At 50.8% G+C, this 23579-nt stretch overlaps 5 protein-coding genes across 9 annotated transcripts; 1 reads left to right on the top strand and 4 right to left on the bottom strand.

Annotated features, from left to right (window-relative positions):
- The first annotated feature begins 2105 nt into the window (after positions 1-2105).
- Positions 2106-7472, top strand: LOC118502481 (neurogenic locus notch homolog protein 3-like). The gene is made up of 3 exons (XM_036034712.1): positions 2106-2188; positions 2847-7242; positions 7312-7472. Exons 1-3 carry the CDS (start codon positions 2168-2170, stop codon positions 7470-7472), a joined length of 4578 nt encoding a protein of 1525 aa, XP_035890605.1. The 5' UTR covers positions 2106-2167.
- Positions 7473-7936: 464 nt separating this feature from the next.
- LOC118503215 (glycogen [starch] synthase) lies at positions 7937-12431 on the bottom strand. Of its 3 annotated transcripts, none has more exons than XM_036036204.1 (6): positions 12221-12431; positions 10483-10616; positions 10028-10404; positions 8617-9957; positions 8408-8546; positions 7937-8345 (listed from the first exon to the last, which is right to left on the bottom strand). In XM_036036204.1, exons 2-6 carry the CDS (start codon positions 10604-10606, stop codon positions 8242-8244), a joined length of 2085 nt encoding a protein of 694 aa, XP_035892097.1. In that variant the 5' UTR covers positions 10607-10616; positions 12221-12431; the 3' UTR covers positions 7937-8241. The 3 variants fall into 3 exon arrangements, with proteins under 3 accessions (XP_035892097.1, XP_035892098.1, XP_035892099.1); XM_036036205.1 differs by lacking the exon at positions 12221-12431 and adding an exon at positions 11609-11811; XM_036036206.1 differs by lacking the exon at positions 12221-12431 and adding an exon at positions 11632-11810.
- Positions 12432-13045: 614 nt separating this feature from the next.
- On the bottom strand, positions 13046-16040 carry LOC118503219 (monocarboxylate transporter 1). The gene is given in 6 exon segments (XM_036036212.1): positions 13046-14079; positions 14154-14274; positions 14427-14442; positions 14444-14572; positions 14873-15528; positions 15610-16040. Coding segments are annotated over 6 exon segments (1545 nt in total). The 5' UTR covers positions 15980-16040; the 3' UTR covers positions 13046-13826.
- A 445-nt stretch (positions 16041-16485) lies between these two features.
- Positions 16486-17877, bottom strand: LOC118503220. Of its 2 annotated transcripts, none has more exons than XM_036036213.1 (3): positions 17792-17877; positions 17360-17714; positions 16486-17291 (listed from the first exon to the last, which is right to left on the bottom strand). In XM_036036213.1, the coding sequence occupies exons 1-3, from the start codon at positions 17855-17857 to the stop codon at positions 16921-16923; spliced, it is 792 nt and encodes a 263-aa protein (XP_035892106.1). In that variant the 5' UTR covers positions 17858-17877; the 3' UTR covers positions 16486-16920. The 2 variants fall into 2 exon arrangements, with proteins under 2 accessions (XP_035892106.1, XP_035892107.1); XM_036036214.1 differs by having other exon boundaries at positions 17781-17854.
- Positions 17878-19407: 1530 nt separating this feature from the next.
- LOC118503221 lies at positions 19408-20607 on the bottom strand. Of its 2 annotated transcripts, none has more exons than XM_036036215.1 (2): positions 20447-20607; positions 19408-20377 (listed from the first exon to the last, which is right to left on the bottom strand). In XM_036036215.1, exons 1-2 carry the CDS (start codon positions 20513-20515, stop codon positions 20042-20044), a joined length of 405 nt encoding a protein of 134 aa, XP_035892108.1. In that variant the 5' UTR covers positions 20516-20607; the 3' UTR covers positions 19408-20041. The 2 variants fall into 2 exon arrangements, with proteins under 2 accessions (XP_035892108.1, XP_035892110.1); XM_036036217.1 differs by having other exon boundaries at positions 19408-20368; positions 20447-20603.
- Between the last annotated feature and the right edge of the window lie 2972 nt (positions 20608-23579).

The following is a 23579-nucleotide window of genomic DNA, read 5'->3' on the forward strand; positions in this document are numbered from 1 at the left end:
TTTCTAAACTTCAAAGTTATCTTCTCCCAAAGTCGGAAGCACAATTGTCTCCGATCTCGAAGGCGGTGCAACGGCTACAACAGCAAGTTCGAAACTCCCCACGGGTTCACCGTGCACTGCACACAGTGGCACATTGTGACCCGCAACATACGTTCTAGCTTGACGGGGATTCTCAGTGACACTGATGGATCAATGGTTCAATGGTTCGATCAATGACGTTTAAGTCCACCCTGAAGCCAGTGAACAGGTGATGCGTGAGATGCTAGTGCTTGTGGGATCTCTGAAGGATCTACTGATGGATTTTACTTCAACAAACTAATCAGGTTTTGTTGCTGCAGGAGACATCCGTAATAAAAGATACATAATACGAAACCGGATCGTGTAGGCAACATTCAGGCCTGTGATAACTCGCTCTAATTTGTCATCCTCACACGGTCCTATCACTTTCTTCTTCTTCCTTCGCACTACAACCTCGAAAGGTCTCGGCCTACCATTTCTGGCTTTCTGTGACTTGATTTTACCCGCAGCAAAGTAGTCAGCCTGGGGTCAAAAGTCAGCCCACCGACAACAACATTGATGTTGAGTTACGCGCAAGGGTGCAGGCTGCCAATCGATCATACTGCAGCCTGAGGAAACCTCTCCACTCTAAATACCTGTCGCGACGGACGAAGCTGGGACTGTACAGAACATGTATAGTCCCAGTACTCACATACGCCTCTGAAACATGGACTCTGTCCAAAACTGATGAAGCCCTCTTAGCCGCATTCGAGAGGAAGAGGCTCAGAAGGATTTTAGGCCCCGTATGTGTGGAAGGACAATGGAGGAGCCGCTACAATGACCAGCTCTACGAGCTGTACAATGATCTCACCATCGTGCAGCGCATTAGACTCGCCAGGCTCCGGTGACCTGGTTACGTCATGAGAATGACACCGGACGACCCAGCCCGTAAAGTCCTTTTAGGTCGTCCACATGGACAGAGGAGGCGTGGTAGGCTCAAATTGAGATGGAGTGATGGCGTTGATGCGTCCGCCAGAACGGCCGGGATAACGGATTGGCAGACGACGGCGCTAAACCGTGAGCGGTATCGAGGATCATTGCAGCAGGCCAAGACCGCAAAGCGGTTGTAACGCCTGATAAGTAAGTAAGTAAAGTAGTCAGCCCTGTGTACGAGGAGGCGGTCTGGATGGGATTTGAAACCCGGTTCTGCAGTGTGAAGACCGGCGCCGTTATCGTCGTTCAGAATTGTTCCTATCACTTTACACTGAGTATATAACGTTCGGGGCACACTGTTTCAGTTATATCTGCTGGTCCTGTATTCTTACACACAGCCGACGCATGAAAGCGACAAATCTTCTAACTGGAACAGTTCTTGCACCAGCCTGACACCACCGAATTGTTGCATTTCTCTGATCAACTTCTTCTCTGTTGCAACTACTTGATCGCACTGATCTAACCGATGCCGTCCTTCATCGGGATCTCCGTCCTTTGCAGTTGATGGTATTGCGGCCCAGATTCTCGGAAACGTATACCAGCTTCCGCAAAACCTCTCAATACGTCAGTACAGGCGTTTTTCTAGATTTTCAATGAGCTAACAAACACGAAAAACTTCGGCGCAAAACAGCGATCAAGAATTCCAGGAATCTCTCGGGCAATGATAACTTAATCTTTTCGCGTTGGACGAAACGAATCTTTCGAGGATGTTTCGCTGGCTGATTTAGGTGCATGCTGTAATGGATTCCAATTAAAAGCTACTCGAGTGATTTAAAATAGAATTTCACGAACGCGTACCAGCAAAGTCGCAGATAAACCCCAGCAAGCTGGTCTGAAGGAGTCACACAGTGGTAGATTTCTTCATCAGGACGTTGAAGCAGAACTCGTTGATAAGAACCATCGACATATTACACAAGTATAGCTTAGTCCGCGATGGTCTTTTTTTTCTGGTAACACTGCTACAATGTATGCAGCAGTACAGCGAAATCAAAATAAAAAATCGCACGCCTCGGCTTCTTGGTAATTCCTTTTGACCTAAGAGTTGCGATAGGTGGTAGCGGAAAAGAATATTTAAATCGCACCCAAAACTTTGCCTGGGTCAGTGGTAATCCTATTGCCGGGTGGTGAACATCCACCGTTCGATGGGATTTATTGTGTGAGTAAAAGTGTGTTGGCGATGGAACCAGCAGTAAGAAAGGTAATGGTTGGACAAGTTGCACGATGTAGACTGTGTGAGATATTCGTACTGGCTGCGAACAGGGTTCAGTAGAGTCGAGAAGGCCTCTATTCTTGGTAGAGATGGCAGTGGCTACCAAAGTCTCATTGATAAAAAAAATATATCCTTGCACTTGTTCTATAGAAGCCAATGGTCTTCACTTACCTACACAGCAGACAAAAACATCCTAATGGCAATTAGGTCTTGGCCTAAGGCAAATGTTGTTCATACCAATCAGTGTTAGTTAGCAGGGCTATTAACAGTTAACGCTTGTCCATCGGACAAAGCCGAACTAGTTGTATAGAAATTCAACGCTGCAACCGGCCGTTGGTATCAACGGTCAGGATCATTGAACTTGTTTGAAGTGAACTTGACAGCGCCATCTAGATATGAAGTTGAAAACTACTTTAGAAAATAACACTTTCATTCACAAGGTTTGTAAGTAGTTTGCCAAAATCTATCGGCAAATTTCCAATAGATGGATACTAGCTGAACGATTTATCGTTTTCATCCAGTGCTGTGTTGTCAACCACACTTCTTCAGTAAACTTTTCGGCTCCTGTTGGTCGATCTAATTTCTTTAGATACAATGGCATTAGATACAGTGTAACAAATCTTTTACTGTTATCTTTATTTCACAGAACATATTGTGGGGCGTAGCGCTCGCGTGGCTGCTTCACACTTCGTTCGTGGTTAGTTTAGCCAAGAACGCCACCATTCCAGTGTCGCACAGAAACACGACAGCGCGAAATGTGACTACCGGAAATTCAACCCGAACTAATCGTCAAATAGGCTACAACACGTTCAGTCCTTATGGTTTAGGTCTCTCAAACATTTTGCCAATCGGTGGCGGCATCACGAATTTAGGATCCAACATCATTTGTCCCGCGGGAAGTGTTTTGCGTGATGGACAGTGCGTACAAAGTATGTCATACTGTGGAACGGGCTACAATCTGGTGGGAAATACGTGTGTCGGTCAGGCCACCTGTCAGCAGGGTTACAATTTGGTGAACGGACAGTGCCAGCTGCAAGTGCCGTGTGCTACACAAACGTGTGGAATGGTACAGCAGGTTGCTGCTCCAGTAGTGCAAGCAGTAGCGCCGGTAGTAGTACAGGCGCCTGTAGTAGCTGCTCCGCCACCGCCCCCACCGCCACCTCCACCACCACCGCCAATCGTTACGTGCACTTGTGAGGCAGGCTACACGCAGATAGGCAATCAGTGTATGAAACAGGAGTCGAGGGCTACCGAAACCCGCACCCAAGAGAGTAGCCACATCGAGCAGCTCACCTGTCCGGCCGGTTATGAGCTGAACTACGAGGATTGTATACAGCAGCACAACCTAGAGGCTCGTTGTGTGCGAGGAACGCGCCGGGATGACGTGTGTGTGGTGTCCGCCGAGTGCCGCTATCCGTTCGCAATCGATGCGTACGGACGGTGCGTGAAGAACTCCACCGCAGAGGCCAGATGTCCGCCGGGAACTCAGTTGGTGGGTGGCGTGTGTCTCTACAACACACCCGAGTGTCCTCCGGGCTATCAAAAGCAAGCCGGCATATGTGTGCAACGGGAGCAGATACCGATCAGCTGCGAGGCCGGAGGCACCCTCTCCGGGAACTTGTGTGTGGTGGGAAATCCACAATGTCCGCCCGACTACCAAATGTCTGGAGGACAGTGTGTGCTCGAACGCCGTACAGTTCCGCGCTGTCCGCCCGGGTCCAGAGCTCAGGACGACATATGTGTGGTGCAAGAGCTAAGCTGTCCGCCAGGCTTCACCGACCGGGGTGGTGGTGTTTGTGTGAATCAGGAGCGTAAACCGGCGACCTGCCCGTCCGGAGCACGGCTTGTGGGCAATGTGTGCGAATCCGAGCGCGAGATCTGTCCGCCGGACTACAAGCTCCAGTACATGCAGTGTGTCCGGTACAGTGAACGACCCGCGACCTGTCCCCGCGAGATGCAGCTACTGGGTGGCGAGTGTATCTCATCGTCCGTGAGCTGTGAGCCGGGCTTCACACTGCGCGGTGGTGAGTGTTTCCGGGAACTGGTGGGACGGCGATCCTGTCCAGTGGGCAGTACGCGACGCGAGGAGCAATGCGTCGTAGGCGAACCGAGATGCGAATCTGGCTTCACCCTACGGGACGGTGTGTGCGTGCAGCAGCTTCGGCAAGAACCGCGATGTGCGGCCGGAGCGCAGTTCCGGCAAGGCAAGTGTGTGCTGCGTGTGGACGATTGCCCACCGGGAGCGGTTCGACGCGATGGACAGTGTGTGCGCGGCGATCAGGTGAGGCCAACATGTGACGCCGGGTTTTCCTACATAAATGGTCGCTGTCTGGCGGAGGCGCAGTGCGAGTACGGCTACACCTACAAAAAGTCGGAGTCGATCTGCCAAAGCACGACGAGGGCGAGCATGACCTGTCCGACCGGCACTCAGCTGGAGGGCGGAGAGTGTGTCACGCGCGAGATGATCTGTATGGAGGGCTACACGCTACAGGCTGGACAGTGTGTGATGCGCATGACTACGGCGCCGGTTTGTCCGCCAGGGTCTACCATGCACCGGGACCGGTGTCAGACGAGTATTGCGGCCCAGTGTCGCGCCGGTAGCGTCCCCATGAACGGTGGCTGTGAGATCCAGGAGACGGCCTATCCGATCTGTCCGGTAGGGTATCGGTTCTATGCCGGACAGTGCCACGGTACTCTGACCACTTCCGTCCCAACTGCCACAGTGCAGGCGCCAAGCCCGTGTCTGTACGGTGCCTGTGCAAATCCTTGCACTACCGGTATCTGCGGCGTACCTTGTGCTACGGGCTGCGCCACACAGGCGGCGCAAACGGTGCAAACGGTCCAATCCGTCCAAACAGTTCAATCGACGCAAGCAGCGACCTGCCAGGCAGGCTTCACCATGCAGAATGGGGTCTGTACACGGCGTATGACCATACAGATGGACTGTCCGTACGGGTACAGCATGGACGGTGGACAGTGTGTCGCGTACCACTCGATGACTTGTACTGCCGGAAGCGTGCTGCAAGGCGATCGGTGCGTTCGTCTGCAGGCCCGTCCGGCCACCTGCCGGGATGGCTATCGACAGGCCGGGGACCGCTGCATCCACCAGCGACCCGTCTGTCCTCCCGGCTATCGGAACATTGGTGGAACGTGTGTGACCGTGAAGGAGCGGGCCGCTACCTGCCCGAATGGAAGCAACAAGAAGAATGGCTACTGTGTCACCACTCCGAACTGTCCGCCCGGGTACTACCTGCATCAGGGTATGTGTCAGCGAGAAGAGCACACGGCCATCAGTTGCCCGAGTGGATTTGTGCTGGCCGATGGCGAGTGTATGGCTCACTCGAGCTGTGCGTCCGGATACCGGCTGGAGGGTAGCGTATGTTTGCGCACGGAACAACGCACGGTAGAGTGTCCACGGCCGGCTCGACTTGTGCGTGGTTGGTGTGTGGTGGGCGTTCCTACATGTGAGCACGGTTACGACTTCATCGGTAGTCGTTGCATCAAGACCGAGTACCGACGACCGGTATGTCCCCCCGACACGCGACTCCGTGACAATGTGTGCGTGCTGTCTCGTCCGCCGCGGTGCGAAGACGGATTCACGTTCTCGGCCAACCAGTGCACCAAGTTGGATCGACGATCGATCGACTGCCCGTACGAGTTCCAAGTCCAGGGCGATAAATGCGTCTCACATCGATTGATCTGTCCTCCAGGCTTTGCGATGCAGGATCGAGAATGCGTGCGCGAAATTCGCCGTACGATAGCCTGTTCCTACGGAAGCACTCTGCGCGATAATCTCTGCATTGGCGAAGGTCCCTCCTGCGAACCGGGCTACAATATGGTGCGTGGAGAATGCATTCGTACTAGCTACAACTCACCAGAGTGTCCGCCCGGCACTGTCCTCACCGATGGGCGCTGTGTGCGCAGCGCGACCTGTGCCCCGGGTTATCAGCTGCGTGGAAGCCTTTGCGTAAAGCAGCGTGTTGTGAAGCTAACGTGCGCCCGTGGAACGTTGCAGGATGGGAAATGTATCGCACCTGGTCCGGACTGTCCCGTGGAGTACGAGATGCGTCGAGAAGGATGCATCCGGCGAGAAACCACGCAACCGAGCTGCAGGGAGGGCAGTCTGCAGAACGATTACTGTGTCATTGGCCGACCGCAGTGTGCTGATGGCTACCGGTACACGTATGGTCGCTGCACGAAGGTGGTAAAGATACGGGCCGAATGTCGGGGCTCTGCCGTACTAAGAGATGGCATGTGCGTGACCAAGACGACCAGCTCCAGCGCTTACTGCTCGTCGGGCTACACTCTCCAGGGTGGAATGTGCACGCGGACGATCTATACTCAGGCCACATGTACGACCACGTCTTCTGCGCCGATAGCTAGCAGCGTCAGCAGCAGCAGCAGCAGCATATTAAGCAGCAGCAATATAATAGCCAGCGCTCCTACCTACATATCGACTGGGTCGATTCAATCCGTGTCATCGGTCCCGTCATACGTCAGCTCGTCTGTCGGGACGAACGACATAGCACCATCGATCATAATAGCCACGGAAGAACGAACGGACTTTGGCAATAAATTCGACGACTATTTCACGGGCGAGAATGAAGTCGGTGGGTTTGACGATTATTCCACCTACTCGGACGTGAAGGTAGAAACTAGTTACGATTCGGAAGGATCGTATGTTGCTGGTTCCGATCTGTATGGTACCAATTCCGCCACGCATGTTTCCGAGTATGACGTGAAAGTGACAGTGTCTAACAAGACGGTAGAGACCCCTCGCCAGGATACGGCCATAACACGCGAGAAGCGCTGTACTGTGATTGGACCTCGCGTATGTACGAACTTCATGGAATCGGGTTGGTCGTGCAAGCAGACAGAATACCGTACCATTGCGTCCAGCTATTGCGAGAGCGAAAGCACCGTCATCCGGTTGGTTGTTGGGCAGCACATGTCCTACAACGGAACGTTTATAGTGATGGCACCGCAGGAACAGCAAGAAGATGAATATAGCTACGCTGAAGAAGATACTGAAGATGAGGATGGTAAGAGTGCACCACACCAATGGATGGATTTGGACGTACGTCTAATATAACCTTCTTCTTATCACACAGCTACAATGGATTGCAGTGATTGTGCCGATCAATCGTACTCCTGCACCAAGTCATGCTACACTTACGACGAGTGCAACAGCTGCAGCAGCGTTGAGCTTTCTAGCTTCTGCGAGACGACGAATATGACAGAGCTGTGCGAATATTTGTCGATCGATACATAGCACAGATCCAACGCATATTTGCACATATAGTGAAGTGTCAGGGATATAATCATACATAGTCCGATGAGAATATGATGTATCTTTACTCAAAATTCTTTTATGGAGGAATTTTAAGTTTGCTGTGTGCATGAAGCAATACGAGCTGTACCTGGAAGTCTTTGTTACGTTCAACAAATTGAATAGCAATATATTTTATCGAATCTGATGGTTTTGTGTACGTGTACGAGCGGTTTAAGCAATAAGAATCGGAGTAACACGCTGTTTGGTTGGATCTCTGAAGGGGCTAAGCTCAAGGTCTCAGTCTTCTACCTACGAATAATTTCAATCTCCAACAAGTGATGTAGCCTGTGGTACTGTAAAGCGCTTCCAAGTTCGCCCGTAACATTATCTAGATCCCCCTGGCTACTGTGTTTAGTGTCCTACTTGCCGTCGTGTCTTTCGGCGTCAGTGTCTTGCAAATGAGCTTCTCTTCAGCACGATTGCAATGCCGCCTCGTGAGCGGATTTGTTTTATTGATAAAAGTGTAACAGACAGCAACACTGTTCCTTGATGCACGTTTTAAATACACAGCTAGGTTTTGGGGCATACGCGTTTGAACACAATCTCTGTTACATACAGCAGGACGAACCGACACCGACAACGGCATTTGGCTGACGCTTGTTTCTTCATGGTCAGCATCGGATAAAAATATCATCATCCTCGTGGTAGACTGGCTGGGCTTTGCACGAGGTGAATGGTTGGTTAGCTGGCATTCGGGGACTTCTGCGATCTAGTGGTGCGAGTTCATTTTAAGCTCCTGCAGCTCTTCTTCCGAGTCAACCGAGTCCTGCTCGTCGTCCGAGCCGTGCAGGGACGGTGCCGGTGTAGTATGTCCTGAAAGAAGAGACACACAAAGTTAGAGAGACGAACCATTGCATGCACCCTCGACAACTTACTGGATGAGCTGGGACTTGGTGGGGCACTGATCGGTCGTGGGTAGGTAAAATCGGTGGCTCGCTTCAGATACTCGGTCGACTCGTCCACATAATCGGGATACACTCTCTGCAGTGCTTTCACCCTAGCTTGACGATAGTACTGTGGGAAAGCAGATCACAACATTAAATCTCGTACGGTTAGGGAGCACAGTAAAGAATTCGCCACTCACTATTCCTAGATTTCTCCAGTCCAGCAGATCGCTCAACCGCTCCGTACGATTACGCTGGATGATACGCTGGCGGCGGTTCAGCTTGGAAAACTCGTACATAAATTTAGACAGCTGCTGTACGCTCTCCTCCAGCCCGACGTGACGCCGATCGACGATGTAGATGCCGTACGACTTGGGATCCGCCACGTGCTCGTGCATGAAGCACCCGAACCCGGACAGATTCGTGGTAATGCTCGGTATACCCATCACGGTACATTCGGCCGGCGTGTATCCCCAGGGTTCGTAGTACGACGGGAACACACCGAGATGGCAACCGCGCACAAACTCTTCATAGTCCAACCCAAACAGTGGATTGGTCGAGTTGAGGAACTCGGGATGGAACACCACCTTCACGCGATCGTACTTGGTGTTGAACAGCTGGCACCGACGGATCGAGTCCAGCACCGGATCGTTCCAGTCGTCCACCACGTTGTGCGTGGTGACCGGAGGATTGCCGTCCCGTTGTAGCGCGTACAGACAACGCTTAATCTTAACGATATCCTCCTTCGTCAGGATCTCCGTCCCCTCGGGCAGCTGACCCTGCAGACACGTCTCGTACATGCGCTTCCCAATGTCCTGCTGTATGCTGTTGATCGTATCGCGCAGCTGTTTCGTGACAGCGTGACCCCGCAACGATTCCACGTTGAAGTTGTTCGTCTTGGCCGGGAAGATTAGAAATGCTACCACCGTCACGTCCGAGTTGCTCGACTTTAGCATGTGATTCAGGCGGGCCAGCGCTTCGATGAAAATGTCCGCGCCCTTGTTTGAGAACTCGTACCGACCGGCAATGAACATGTACAGCGTCTTTTCAATGTTGAAGTTAAAGTGTCCGTAAAAGTGGCCGCGCGTAAACTCGTGTATCTTTTCCTTCGCCATCGCGTGCATATTCTGGAACTCGTGGATGGCCGCAAACTTCTTCACGTTCAGCCCGTTCGGCGTGATAATGTCCGGTTTGCGCTTGAGCAGATGTTCCGCCTCGTATCCCGTAATCTCGGACACGGTAGTGAACACGTGCGATAGGTGTGAGGCCGCCCGTTCCAGGCAATACCGGTGATAGATTTGACGCTTGCCGGCTTCTTCGTCCACGGGGAATTTGTCGAGATTGTTGTAGAAATCGGTGTTGCCTGCGCAAAGGTACCGTCCTAGCAGGGTGGCGTGCGTGGTGAACACAGTCGCCACATCCACCTGCCGTGTACGCAGCGCTATCAGGCCGACTCCCGCCTGCCATTCGTGAAAGTGGGCCACAATTCTTGGCGGGCCGTATTCATTCTCATGCGAGTAAACCTCAGCGCAGCGTTTGAACTGAAACGGACAGGAAAGTAATGGTCAGAGGCGTCAATGCTCAGTCAGGACTCTTACGGGAGGAACTTACCTCATCGATGAAGGTTGCGACGGTATACCCCAGAATGATCGCATCGTTACACTCAATGTCCAGATGGGGGATACCGATGTTGGACGAATCCCACAGCTCCTGTTTGTAGCCGTCCATTTTCCATGCCGCGGACCCGATGTCGAACAGGATGATCTGCGGATTGCCATCCACTAACCAGCGGCCACAGTGCACCTTGTAGCCCTGGTTGCGCATCGCGGTCACGGCCCGATAGAACGGTCCATTGCTGGGAAATTCGCAAGCCTCAACTTCCGTGCGTGCGGACGCTTCCTTGTACGGTCCGATCAGACAGTACTGATCGCCCAGCTCCTCCGTCGACACGAACGCTTTCGAGCGGATGACCGTGTATATGCCTCCCACTGTAACAGATGTCCACAGATGTAACGGTTAGTAACAACGTTGAGCTTCAAATCGGCGGGCACGTGCTCCCAGTGTACCTTTGTTAGCCACTTCCCACGCGATCTCGAAGGTCCATCGGTTTTCCGTGTTGGCCGAGTGTCCCCGGTCCAGGAACTGCATCAGATCCGAGCTGGACTCGACGCGCGAATATCGACGGCTCATGGCGCTGATTCTGCAAGCACAGCAAAGGCAGAAGGAAAGAGAAGGAATAAATATCAACTACGGGTTCGAAGTTGCACGAGACTTGTTTTGCGTCATGTTTGGCGTTGTGGCGTCGCAGATGCTACCGTAGAGAGCGCGATAGAGAAGACAGAATCTAGTACACACAGGTCTATAAATAGCGGCGTACGGGACATTCGCGAATTTTTGTGGCCCACTCACGCCGCTGTGCGCTCTCTTCTTCGACATTATCGCATTGCTAGCAGACAGTGTCGGCAGTGGATGCGTGTGCCAAAGAACCTCCGTCTCGAGGCCACCAACGGCTTCAAGGTTATCAAACGACCTTGACACTGTCGTTCGACACCGGGACAATGTCACACGCTGGAAGACGGGTGCGCGTATCGCGTGCATCCAATGATAGCGCAACATCGTCGGGTCGCCGTTGCATACGCGACATTACCGGCGCCAACTAGCCATCGCACGGTCGCCACAGTTATGTAAACACACACTGTCCATATCATCGGCACTACCGAGGATCAACATAACGTAAACTTAAACCGTGGGGAGAGGGGGGTTTCGAAAACAACGCCCGTGTTTGCGCTGCTGTGAACTGCAATGAATGGGTATTTTGTTCGAGTACGATCGAAGGCCCCGTACTAGACTAGATCCGAAGGTCCGTGAGGTTCAGATCGGATCGGATCACAGGATCGCGTACACAGACCGGTAGAGGTCAGGCTTCACGGGCTGCTTATGCAATGCACCGCTCTTGAGGGTCGGGATTGCATTCCAACTCCAGAAAACCAGTTCTTCCACTTCACGCCGACGAGAGGTCGTCCGGGATTGAAAAGCCGGTTCTGGAAGCGGTTGCCCATGCGATCCGGCTGGTTGGAAGACATTTCCGCGCGTTTGAATACAATCAACCAGAACACCGGTGTGGCCATCCTATTTCGGCGTGCCGATAAGGTGCCCACTCACACACACACACACACGCACACACGCACGCACTGTATCTTATCGGCGTCGCTGACCCACAATGTTACGCTGGCACGCTACAATCACAGAGTTGGGAGTGTATTCGGTACTGTTTTATTCTCGTTTCGACGTCATCGCTCGGAAACATCCGGCAATCGTTGCCGTGCCGGGATATAAAAAGGGCAGGATATGTTAGGACATGGTCCAAGGCGACCTACAGAAGCGCAGGACGACGGAAACAGCTGGTGTAGGCGCTAGCAGCTTTGAAGGAGAGCGAGTGAGAGAGTAAGAGAGAGAGAGAGCGAATTGCGGGAGAAAGCGAGAGCGCTCCGGGGATAGTTGTTGGGGCGTCGGGTGTATCGGTCGGACGGTCGGATCTGTGGCCGCCAAAGAACTAGAGGAGAGTTGCGGTGCTTTTAATGTCAAATAAAGGTCAATGGCTATCTCGCTGTTGTTGTTGCTGCTGGTGGTACTGCTGCAACGAGATGGCAGCGGGATGATCTGTGTGATCTGGACACGCACTATTCTTCTGGTTCGGGATGGTTAAGTCTGGCCTCGGTCAAAACGCACACACACACACACACGCACAAAAGGGGGTTCGGGTTTCCGATTATCCGGCGACTGATCCGGTGTCCGGTTACTTACACGGTCACGGTACGCAGAAATCTATATGTGCACTGCTCACAATCGACAAGACAAGCAGGTAATCAATCCACGGGACACACACACATACACAGACACGGTGTTACACGCGCGCGGTCACTCCCGGGATGAAGGGGACGATGGCGATGATCTAGTGGCACCAACCGCGAGAATGCGTCCGACTCCGGCAATCAGCTCGAAGGAACTGTTTTCGTCTCTCACAGTCGCACCGAATCTCGAGTCTACGCGATTGCTTCTAGCGCTAGGGATTACAGGGGTGGTCCGAATACGGGTTTCCGAAGTACATCATTCAATGCTGTTGTGGCCATACTGGCACCATACAAAGGAGGACTAGTTTTGAGTGAAAAACATATCAATAACATTGGATGATATTTTGTAACAGAAATTGAACGCAGATCGATTTATTCGAAAAAAAAAACTATTAAACTATTAAACTATTAAAAATATTCATCACAAAATTTAAAATATTTTAAACGGGCACTTTTAGCAAGCCAGCCAGCCCTGTACCTTTCGTTCGCGGCGCGATGGGACGGCCCAGAAGAGACAACCCCCCAAAAACGCATGCTTGCTCGCGAGAAAGAAAGTTGATGCATAGCTCACAACCAGCATGGTTCCGCGAGCGAGTGTGGCCACGCGATGTTGCCTTCGAATGCCGGCATGCCAGCGGATGAGAGTTTACCTGAAAATGACAACAAACCCGTCGAGAGAATGGCAGAGCGTGCGAGAGAATATGATGGTTAGGGAAATCGCGTGGGCATCAGAACCAATTCCCTTTCGGACGTGATACGTAAATAGTCTGTACCAATGTGTGTTGAATGTTTTATAATCCACAAGTTAATATTTATGTTGAAGAAAGATAATTGATCTACAAGACATAATGCGACAGTTGGAAGGCCTAATGGGATGTGCTATTCGTATATTCTTATGAGGTGGTAGGAGCATTAGTTTGGTCGATATCCATACGTTTGAGATGAGAGAATCAATGGCTCGGTACCCGGTCTAATTGGCCAACGTACTTGGCTCAAAATCGCAGCTAGACCAACCATAAACCAATATGTAAAGGGTTACACAGGGTCGTAATGTGTTGAGGAAGGATGGTTTGAATTTGTCCTTCAAATTTATTTCTTTACATTACTTGAATATATTTTTCTAGGCAAAACAAGTGAGGGGATTCATTTTATCGTCTGTAAAAATCGGATAACCTTATTTCAGGAACTTACAGAAACCAAGGTTTCACGTTTTGCCCACTGTGCGAGTATAGTTCAAGCGTGCAAGGCTGCACGCAATACGCTTCCCAGGCGGCTAAGAAATGACTGCGTTCTGGCAATGCATCGTTAAACCACAACTTGTACGCAAGTTGCATACGATGAAACATTTCAACATTCAGTTCCGGAGACTATTGTCTGAGGAAAAAATGGAGGAAAACAAGTCAACTGGCTTGTACGCAGCTTATATGTATATTATCCCTTACTGAAACACTTTAAATTACCCTTGCGTAATATCAGTAAATCGTTGAGCAAAGTCGTGCACAGAAACCAGTGCTTCGATCGAGCCCTTGGACCAAAGCAACTCTCCGCGTTCGCGCTCATCACGCCTTCGTTTCTTGTATCATCGGTATCGTCACGTTCTGCACCGGTTCTGCCTTTCGCGCCTTACGCTTCAACCGGTAGTAGCAGATTTCGAAGAACCACGGTATCACGCAGAGCGCCATCACGAGCGTTAGGCAGTGGAACGAAACGGTGTAGCTTCCGGTGACGTCACGGATGTAGCCCACTATCGGTCCGATCGCAAACGTTATGTTTCCCTGCAGAAACATAAACAATCCGTAGCCGGAAGGAAACCTACGAAAGCGGACGGACGGACGGAAGATAAGACACGGTGCTCAAATCAATCGAGCCTCGCCAGCGTTGCTTACCGTTCCTGGGGCAAATATTCGGAAAACACGAGCGGAAGCGGCACGTGGATCCAGGTCCGAAGGAAGCCCATGATGGCGGTTACGATGGCCATACCGTAGAAATCGAATACGCACAAAAATCCTACCCAAAAAAAAAAAAGTTGGAGAGCGTTAGAGTGATAATTGGAGGACCAGAGCTCTGGACTCCACCCATGGACCAGAGGAATTTCCCGGATTACAGAATGGCAAAGCCTCGGTCCCGGGAGGTTTGAAGAGTGGATTTTAAGTAATTACCGAAACGTGCCACAATCGGTAAAGAGCGCCCCGGCCAGATAGACGTAGCGGGCCTTAATGTTCAAGCATGTGCTCGAAATGGCCAGGAAGATGCGCGATATTAGATCCGCTCCGGCACCGATGGCGATGATTAGCGAAACGTCCGACTGAGGAGGAAAAAAAGGAAACACGGAACCGAAAAGAAAACAGCACAAGAATAGGAAATAGATTAGGCAGGCGAGATGCAAAAGGCATAGGAACCCCAAAACCGGGACCCTGCCCGATCAGTTTCTGATTTCCGCTGGTAAGCAGTGGGCCATCTCCGGACATCCCAGGGTAGGCAAACGCCATTAGTATTCACCGGCCATGCGTCAACCACCAGCTGCGATTCGGGAGGAAATTTAAATTGCATTCGCCCCATCGGACTATGGGCATGCAATATGCGCGACGTGACCAACCCAACCCACCTTGCTGAACGACAGCATGAAGAGGTACATCGGCTGCAAGGTGAAGAAGGCCAAATCGGAGTAGAGAGCGAACGAGATGCCGAGTACGATGTTGACGTAAATTGGATCCTTCAGCAGCGTCAGGTCAAGGAAGTCGACCAGGATTTGCCACTTGGTCGCCGGCTTGGTGTCACGTTCCGTGCTGTCGCTAACGACGACCGGGCCGGACCAATTGCCCAGCCCCGGTATCGATGACGCCCGCCGGGATCCTCTCAGTTTGGCGTTCCGCTGGCACAGCCCCTGTCCGGCCGGCAGCTCCTGGAAGTCATCCTCCGTCTTCGTCGGCCGCTCTTCCTCTGCGCCGGTCGTCGTTGCCGTAGTGGGGACGGGGCCGTACTCGACGCGGGAAGTACCGTCGACCGGTACACGCCGCATATGCCACCGGACCGGATGCATCACGAGCATGGCAACCAGTGTGTGGCTGTTGACCGCTGCCAGCACCGCCATACAGCCCCGAAAGCCGAACGCATCCATCGACCGCTGGATGAAGATGGGATAGAACATGGTGCCGAGCCCGATCAGGGTTTGGGCCACGCTCATCATCACCACCCGCTTCTCCACGAAGTAGGCGTTGAACGTCGTGTAGGACACCGGAATCATCAGCCCGAACCCGGCGCCTAAACAACAGCAGCCCGATAGACAAGCATCCGGATAATTAGACAAGCACAGTGCCGACCCACAGCACCCACAGCACTTACCCTGAAAGACGGCGAACGAGATGAGCAGCTCGTTGGTGGAGCGCACAAAGATGGTCATCATGCTGCCGATGATGTAGGACACGGCCCCTATTAGCCCGACCGTCCGGCAGGACGTTTTCTTCATCAGCGTGTTGGTGAACAGGCCGGCAAAGCTGAGCGCACTGAAGAAGCAGCTCGTGATGAGCGCAATCGCGCTCGTCTCCTCGCCCAGCTCGGTCAGGAAGTCACCAAACATCAGCCCGAACGAGGGCAGCGAACCGAGCGTCACGACGAACATCATGGCCATGCCCACGCCAACCAGCAAACCCCAGCCACCTTCGGGCGGTACCCGCCGGTATCTGCCCGCTTCCTGCACTACACTTGCGGCCATTTTGCGCTGATGCGTCACCTAATGCCCGAACGGATGCCACCGTACGTCTCGACCGGGTGCACATTGTCGGGCCGCTTTTTATCAACTCACCACGGCACGGCTCGCTCGTCCGCTTGTTGTCGCCAACCTCACGCTGATCCTAAAAATAACACAGGTGTTGCCGGATGCCTTGCAGCTCCATGACCGGGCTCGGATGGGCGGACAAACAGTAGCGACGCCGCGGACGGATTAGCTGCTCAACGTGTTCATGGAGGCGGGTGCGACCTTCCTGGTGGTGCGGGGCAAGAAGCAAGAGGTAGGGAAACTATTTCCAGAGCGCTTTGGAGACGCAGTCCGAATGGAAAGTGTTGCAGTCGGTCGAGTGATAAGAAGACTTTCTATTTGTGGGGAAGATATGTGCGATATGCTTCTCGGACACCTGACTGACGCACCAGTGTCGTTGCTACGAGAGCCACGTGTCAATACCTTGTCATTACCAGGCGCCAACAACCGGTGATAAGAGTAGCTTGTGTGTGTGTGTTATGTTTATTGTGCAGAAATCAAACTCTTCTTAGCATGCTACAATGTGAAAAGGAAGCTCCCGAAGAAGACCTAGAACCTTTCAGAAGAGAAAAAAATCATAATCGAAATACTGCGGTGCAACAACTCGCGGCCGCTGGGTGGCCTTGCGATACCGCGGTTTCGCGATGGGAGTTTTCCTGACCGTCGGTTTTGTGCGACGCATGTTTCGGAACCGACGCACCTTCGTTGGTCTCCTGCGCCGCGTCGTTCGTGTACGCCTTGCCGATCGGAACCGTTTGCTACTAGGCAAGGCCGATGTCTTTGTCTTCAGCTTCCTGGCCGGCGTCGGTTTACTTTGAGCTCGCGATTTTACCGGACTATCGTGGTGTGCGACCGCGCGGAATCGTTTGCTACTGCTCGTTGTGGTGGACGTTTGCTTTTTACCACGTTTCGTTGTTTGAGTCCTTTTTCTTGGCGGACTTGGTGGTGGTCACACTCCTGGCAGCAGTCGCTTTGGAGCGAAAACTCTTTGTTGGTGCGGTGGTAGCGCTATCCTTCACGGTACTCTGGTCGATCGTAGGACTACGAACGCGTGGCTGAATGCCGTTGAACAGTGTTGCTACGGAGGCGAATTTCGGTAAGTCCTTCGATTCCGTCTTAGGTAAGCCGCCATAAGCGTAACCGCCGTTGTCTCGCGGCATAAGGGCAGGATTTATCAATAGAGGCGCATAAGCCGGTGCCTGGAATGGATTGATGAGTGTGCCGATCTGGTGCACCACTGGCAGAGTGTGTGTACGTGATTCGTTGAGCCCTGAAGCGAATCGTTGTAAAAGCGTTAGACAAGCTGTTTTGCATCACATCGAGCCCAAATGCACTTACCTGATCTGTTGGCAGCATCCCGCAGGAGACTTTCGTAATCGTAGTTGTACGGAGGAAATTGGTAGTCTAATTCGTTGAAAGTGTACTCGGGCACGGACGGCATAGAGGGAGCCTTAATGCGCAATCTAATCGATGTATTATGCGTGGCAAAATTTGGAAAACTGTCATTGTGATTACTGTCCGTTGTGGAGCTGTAGCTGGATTCTTCCGCCTGCTCGCTAACCACTCCAAACACTAGCTCATTCTCATCGCTAAAAGACAGAGCGTACGGTATGGCAGAAATGTATGGTTCCGTCACATTTGTGATCTCCTCCGTTACGAACTCCGTGGAGGAAGAAGGTTCCTCCGATTGGGTCTGTGAAATAGGGACGAAACGTCGATTTATTATACCGAAAACCAATTGTATGTTAAAGCAATATACACAACACGAACGGTAGAAAGCTGTAGCTGCCATCCAAGCACTAAACCACAGAAGTAAATGTATTCGCTGGTACGCATTGTCACCTACTGCCGTGTTTCGAACCGGGGAAGGTTAGAGATAATACATCCATTAGACTACGTTGGGAATCACCTTCAATATGGGTGATAATGAGATTTTAATGGAGAGGTAGTTTGGGGCGCAAAAAAACAATTGGTTTAAAACATATGTTCCGTCCCGATCGCCAATATTATCACGTTTTGCGTTTTAAATAAGATTTATTTGGGTTAAAGTCTGTTGTCAAGGTATGTAATAGGAAAATCCTTACCGACAACTGATCGTGTTTGACACCGCTGAACGAAAAGGCTTTCAAATGGAAGAATTGCGCCTCATGTATGCAATCCGCATGACACGCTCGATATGCTCGATGTGAGGGAAGAGCGTAGTAAGACGGGATTGTCAGAATTATTTATTACAATTCGTTTTAATTTTATTTTTGTTTGAAAGTTTGAGATTTTGGGTTGTGAAAGTCATTCTTTTTTAATATAAATATCGCACAAAAGGGAAATAAGATTCAATAAACAAATTAATCGCTTCCAACCAAACCAAACCTATCAATTATCAAAGTCGAAGGAGATGGTTTTATTGCATAAACCGCTTCTAGATTGTGGTGTGAGTTTTATTTCGCTTGTACTTTTTGGTGTACCAGGCTGTGCAGCGCATTTCGCACTTAAAAGCAAACCAGCGTACAACGCTCGCTCGTCTGGTGGAATTATATAAAGAAAATAATGATATAGTGCAGCGAAGCGAGAGGCTGAAGCGAAAAGTTTCTTGGATGCATATAGTTGATGCAAGTGCACCGCTTACACAAGCAATCAGTAAACTTGTTCCGCTAGCAACTGCTCGACCAACCACTACTTAACGACCACCCGAGAAAGCGGACGGTCCATCCGGTGGACCTGTACACGGTCACCATCGCACCCCGAGAGGAGCTCATTATCAGCAGTAATCCGACTTTAATTTACTCCGGGACTCATTCACGATGACCTAGGCAAAGGGTACTCAACTGTTGGCCACGGATCGAAATTGCGGTTGTACCACTGCGTGGGTTCTTGCGGCTTTCGCGAACGTTGGGGGCCGTCCAGGGCCTGTCCGTGGTGGAAGGTGTTTATGACAAATAAAGTTACAGTTTTCGCGAGCACCGGATCGGCGGCTGAAGATTGCAAAGAAGGGTTCGGTTTGTTTACATACACAAAAAAATGGGAAGCAATCGTGGTCTCGCTTTAAGCCAGACTTCCGAGCGAAACCCTGCAAAACAGAAAGCAACAAGACACGGAAAATAAACGTTTCGCTGCAGTAGGGATGCCTGGCCCGGCGACGATGCAACGACGATGGTTGGCATGGACTTTGGGATTGCAATGGAGGGCTTGGGGGGTTCTCGGTTTATAAATTTTCTTCGGTACGCGTGGGATTAATTTGAATAAAACCGAAAATTACCAGCTAAACGATGGTTTAGCCTTCGCTGCAGTGCGGCCAACCAGAATCCATTCAAACATCTTGTCGGTGTGGTGCGTTCTGCGCTGCGTTATGAACGGTGGTATATTCGTTTCCTGAATCATAATACACATAATCAACAGTTTTTATTTTTTATTGTGCTTAAGCGATCGTGATAGGAGTTTAGATATGACTGTAGCAACTAAATCCTCTAGGACCAAACTCCCGCGAAACCATGGATCCACCGTATTGAGCTGTCAAAACTTGTCAACCACCGCTACAATCTTGCGATGAAAGCAAACCCTGCCCGGATAAGGTACCCACATTTCACACCGAAACCCGATACAGACAAATGACTTGATCATTCCAGGAATGTCCCTGCTTGTTTTCCCCTCCGAAGATGTCTCGATCATTAATGAAACGTATAATTTACCTTCACCAGCAGGTAAACTGCATGCACTTGCGAAACTAAGAAGCCTCCTGAGCCGATGGATAAAACATAAAATTATAGCACTGATGAAATTATTTGACACTGGCACCCCGAACACGGTTCGCTCTGCAGTTGCTTCAGCGGATTATGCACCCTGGACAACTTTGGACGAACGGAAAACGCAAAACGTGGCAGGACACACAAAAATAACGCGTCGAAAACAAATGATTCCAGTGGGCAGAATAAATTAACCAGAAGCATGTAATCGATAGCCCCGTACGCGGAAGGATTCACACGCGACACCAGCGTGACGTTGGGCGTTGAGGTTCAGATTAGCCCGTTATGCCACACGGCCGATCGAGCCCAGCTGCGGGTTGCACAGATGATTGTTAGCGTACGGATACGGCAGTACCGGCATGTGGGGATAGTACAGTGGCCAAGGTGCAGGCATGGGCTGTTGTAGCGGGGGCACAGCCACGTAGGCAGTGTACGGTGGCATCACGTTAGGCTTTAGCTCTGGCCCGGTGGGAGTATAGCTCGGTGGTAGCATCGTTACCGTGATCCAGGTCGGTTCGACGACGTGTGGTGTACCTTGCAATTGAGGCGTTTCGGTAATGGCTGGAATTGCATTGTAATCCTCCGTTCCGGTAGGGTCCGGGAAGTGGTCCTGTAAGTGCTGACGAGTAGAAACGTGAAATTTTGATTGAGCTTGAAGCCGTAAGGCGTAACGAGTCCCCAAACTTACCACCGTTGGAGCACTTAGCACTAGTCCAGGAAAAAGGATTCCTGCCAGCAGAACGTACAAATGGAACATCTTGAAGAGTATGATCTTTAGCCAAGCGATAACTGATGTGAACTGCAGTACGGACTATACTAGCCGGCTGCACTTCGAGCTGCATATAAATAGCGGACTGCGGCTCACGATCATGATGCGATCGGGAACGAGGCTGTGGCTTATCGGCAATGCGTAACTTGAGAGATTGGCACGTGGTCAACAAAGTTGCATGCCACGCGTTGATAAGAGTCCGGAGCGGGCATGAGCGATTGAAATGTGAAGATAGTGTTGATGATCTGTTAGTAGTTGTTTATATTAACAAGACAGACAAGACATCCAAATAGTTGCTGTGATCGGGAGGACGTTAAAACAGACGTAGAACGATTATTTGAACATCGGATTGCATACTTTTTGGCGCTGAGTAGACGTATTCGCACCAAATAAGTCACCAATTTTCCCCTTCAGGACCCATTCAAGGAATCGAACCATTAAGTCCTTCCGAAAATTCCCGTTAGCTGCAATTTTGATTTCACGATAACACATACACACACGCGATTACCATATTGAACCGCAGCGGCTGTCAACCAAATCCTATTTTGTCTAATCCTGTTTAGATTGTAAATCACCCGCAGCGCACCAGAGACTCAACTCCCACCGCTCATTACTCAATCATTCCGTACAACGCAACCTCGATGCCTTCGTGTGCGAGGTTCAAACATATTCGAGCCTGCGTCGTGCGGCCTCCCGTACAAAGTCCCATGAGGTTGCCAGCTGTGCACAACGCCAGTGTGTTTGTGTGTGCATGTTTCTGTGGGTCTCAAACGTTATTTCTGACGACGACAACGACGACAGTATGGCGACATAAAATCATGTTTTCATGCATCGGAAGTCGCTTCGGGAGTTCCGGCCACGGCAAGCCCACGGAGTTGCCGTTTGTTTCTACAGTTTACGAGCCGGCACCGGGTCCGGTTTGGTGTACTTTTGGTTGCTTTCGTTTTTTGGTTCCGGCTTTCCATATCTACCGTTTGATTGCTTCTCCGCGTGCTTCACGGTTAAAACGAGGCTAGTACAATTCTGGCGAATGCCTTTAACCCTCCAGAACCGAACCGGGCTGCTGAAATGGGCCGAAAGAAATACAAATATTGTCCCAATCCCATGGCGTACGGTGCACGGAAATGGTGTTTGGGAATCGGGAATATCCTTCTGCGCCAGACGGTGTACCGGGGAATTGGTTCCCAGAACTTCGACCCCGAAAATCGACGCTTTGCTCCCTTTCCACGAGGACATTTGCATACCGCTTACCGCTTTTTAAAATTGCTCCGTCTGGTTTCTTACACTCGAAGCTCTAGGGGGAAAAACGGTACTTCGAACGACAAAACCGATACTTGGTTGATCTCGAGAGGATGCTTGGGAATGTTTACAGTGGTTTCGTTGCATTTTTGAGTTTGCATATCAACTCACGCATTTTGATGTTATGTTTACAAAATTATCCTTCGCTAGATTTGCTAAATTGAGAATATTGAACAAACGTCAAGCGCTTAGTATACCATGCACACTAGCGCCATCTGTGTGTGAAATGCGAGTACTAAAGGACCAATGGAGCCTATTTAGTGCCCTTTGGCAATTAGCATAATCAATTAGTTTAACATACTATCAATGTTCGGATCTTGCATAAAAAACTGCGGATTTAATTATAATCTGAAAATTAAAATGCGTGTATCTATTCCATCTATTCCGCTCCTTCTTTGAATGCTCGGCCAAGCCTAAAACAGATACCAAACAAAATATTACACATGTAAATGACACGCAACCAATCAATGGTACTTGGCGTATGCGTTATATGGCAGCACCATCGGCATGATTGAATTTTACAATCACAAAACCCTCCTACTCCATGCACCCTCCTTTCCCTCCGACCGCTACCGGGAACAGGAATTCAATCAAAAACCGCAAAGCGCTCGATGCATCGATTCATAAGCAGTCGGAAACGATGGAGAAATAAAGCATCGTGAGCTGGAATAAAATAAATGACGCACAACCATAAACAGATTTACAACTCGGCCCGGTTCGGGAGTCTTTCTTTGCCGGGCAACAGCGATTCCCGAACCGATTGGCACGTCGTCTGGCAAAAGTACACGTGAAGAAATCGTTAAACTTAACAACCAGAAGTCCAACCACTGTTTCATCCCCGGTTTGGGTCGTGTACAATTAAACGCGAAAAAAGCAGAGAGAGCTGGCGAGTTCGATGGGAAGTTCGATTGGCGAAGAATTTGGAACGATATTTTTTCCGGTCGCGAATTCTGGCCGGAGTTTGGCCGAACAAATCGTTCGTGGCCCCGCGTTGCTTGGTGCGTAATTTACAAGGGGGCCACTGATTGCGCAACAAGTTCCAGGCCGTCGGGCGTAGGCTGTTTGCTTTTATTGCTTGCCTTTTGCGATGGTTTTTTTTCCCCCGGTGGCCCCAAACCCGGGGGCCAGAAGGGCCACTTTCATTATGCGCGATGGGAATTTATAAATTGTTGACTGTAAGCAAATATTCGCACTACACCCGCTCCGTTGCGCCGTTGGGTTGAATGGGAGATGGCCGAATGAAACGAGACCTGGCAGAGAGATCATAAAACATAACGACTGTGAAATTGGTCGATAATTAACGACTCGATCGTGCTGTAAGACGGGGGACTTGGAACACGGAGAGAAGGAGAGCTTAAACGCAGCGTGAAAAGAAGTCATTTAAAGGCGACACGCCGGTCCGGTAGGTTGGCGACACGGGACAAATTGTAGCCCGACAGCTTCTTAGCCCTGCTGAGTGATTAAAACCGCCGGGTTCGGGAAACGCACTTTGCACTTTGCACAGGATGCAGCCGAAAATTAGCTGACCACACGGCGGGGATGCACAAAACGAGCATTACTCGGCGGGGATCCGTCAGTCGACTTCAAGAAGACACAGTGCTAGGAATGCCGATAAGCGCGTGGTGAGTAAAAAGGCTTCCTGAACAATATTGCGACATTTTCTTGTTAGACTTTGGCATATCTTTGCGATCCTTGGTATTGATTGGTAAATTTATAACTAGACAGTTTATGGCATTTTTATAGCATGTCTTAG

This window comes from Anopheles stephensi, chromosome 2, assembly GCF_013141755.1.
Source record: "Anopheles stephensi strain Indian chromosome 2, UCI_ANSTEP_V1.0, whole genome shotgun sequence".
NCBI lineage: Eukaryota > Metazoa > Arthropoda > Insecta > Diptera > Culicidae > Anopheles > Anopheles stephensi.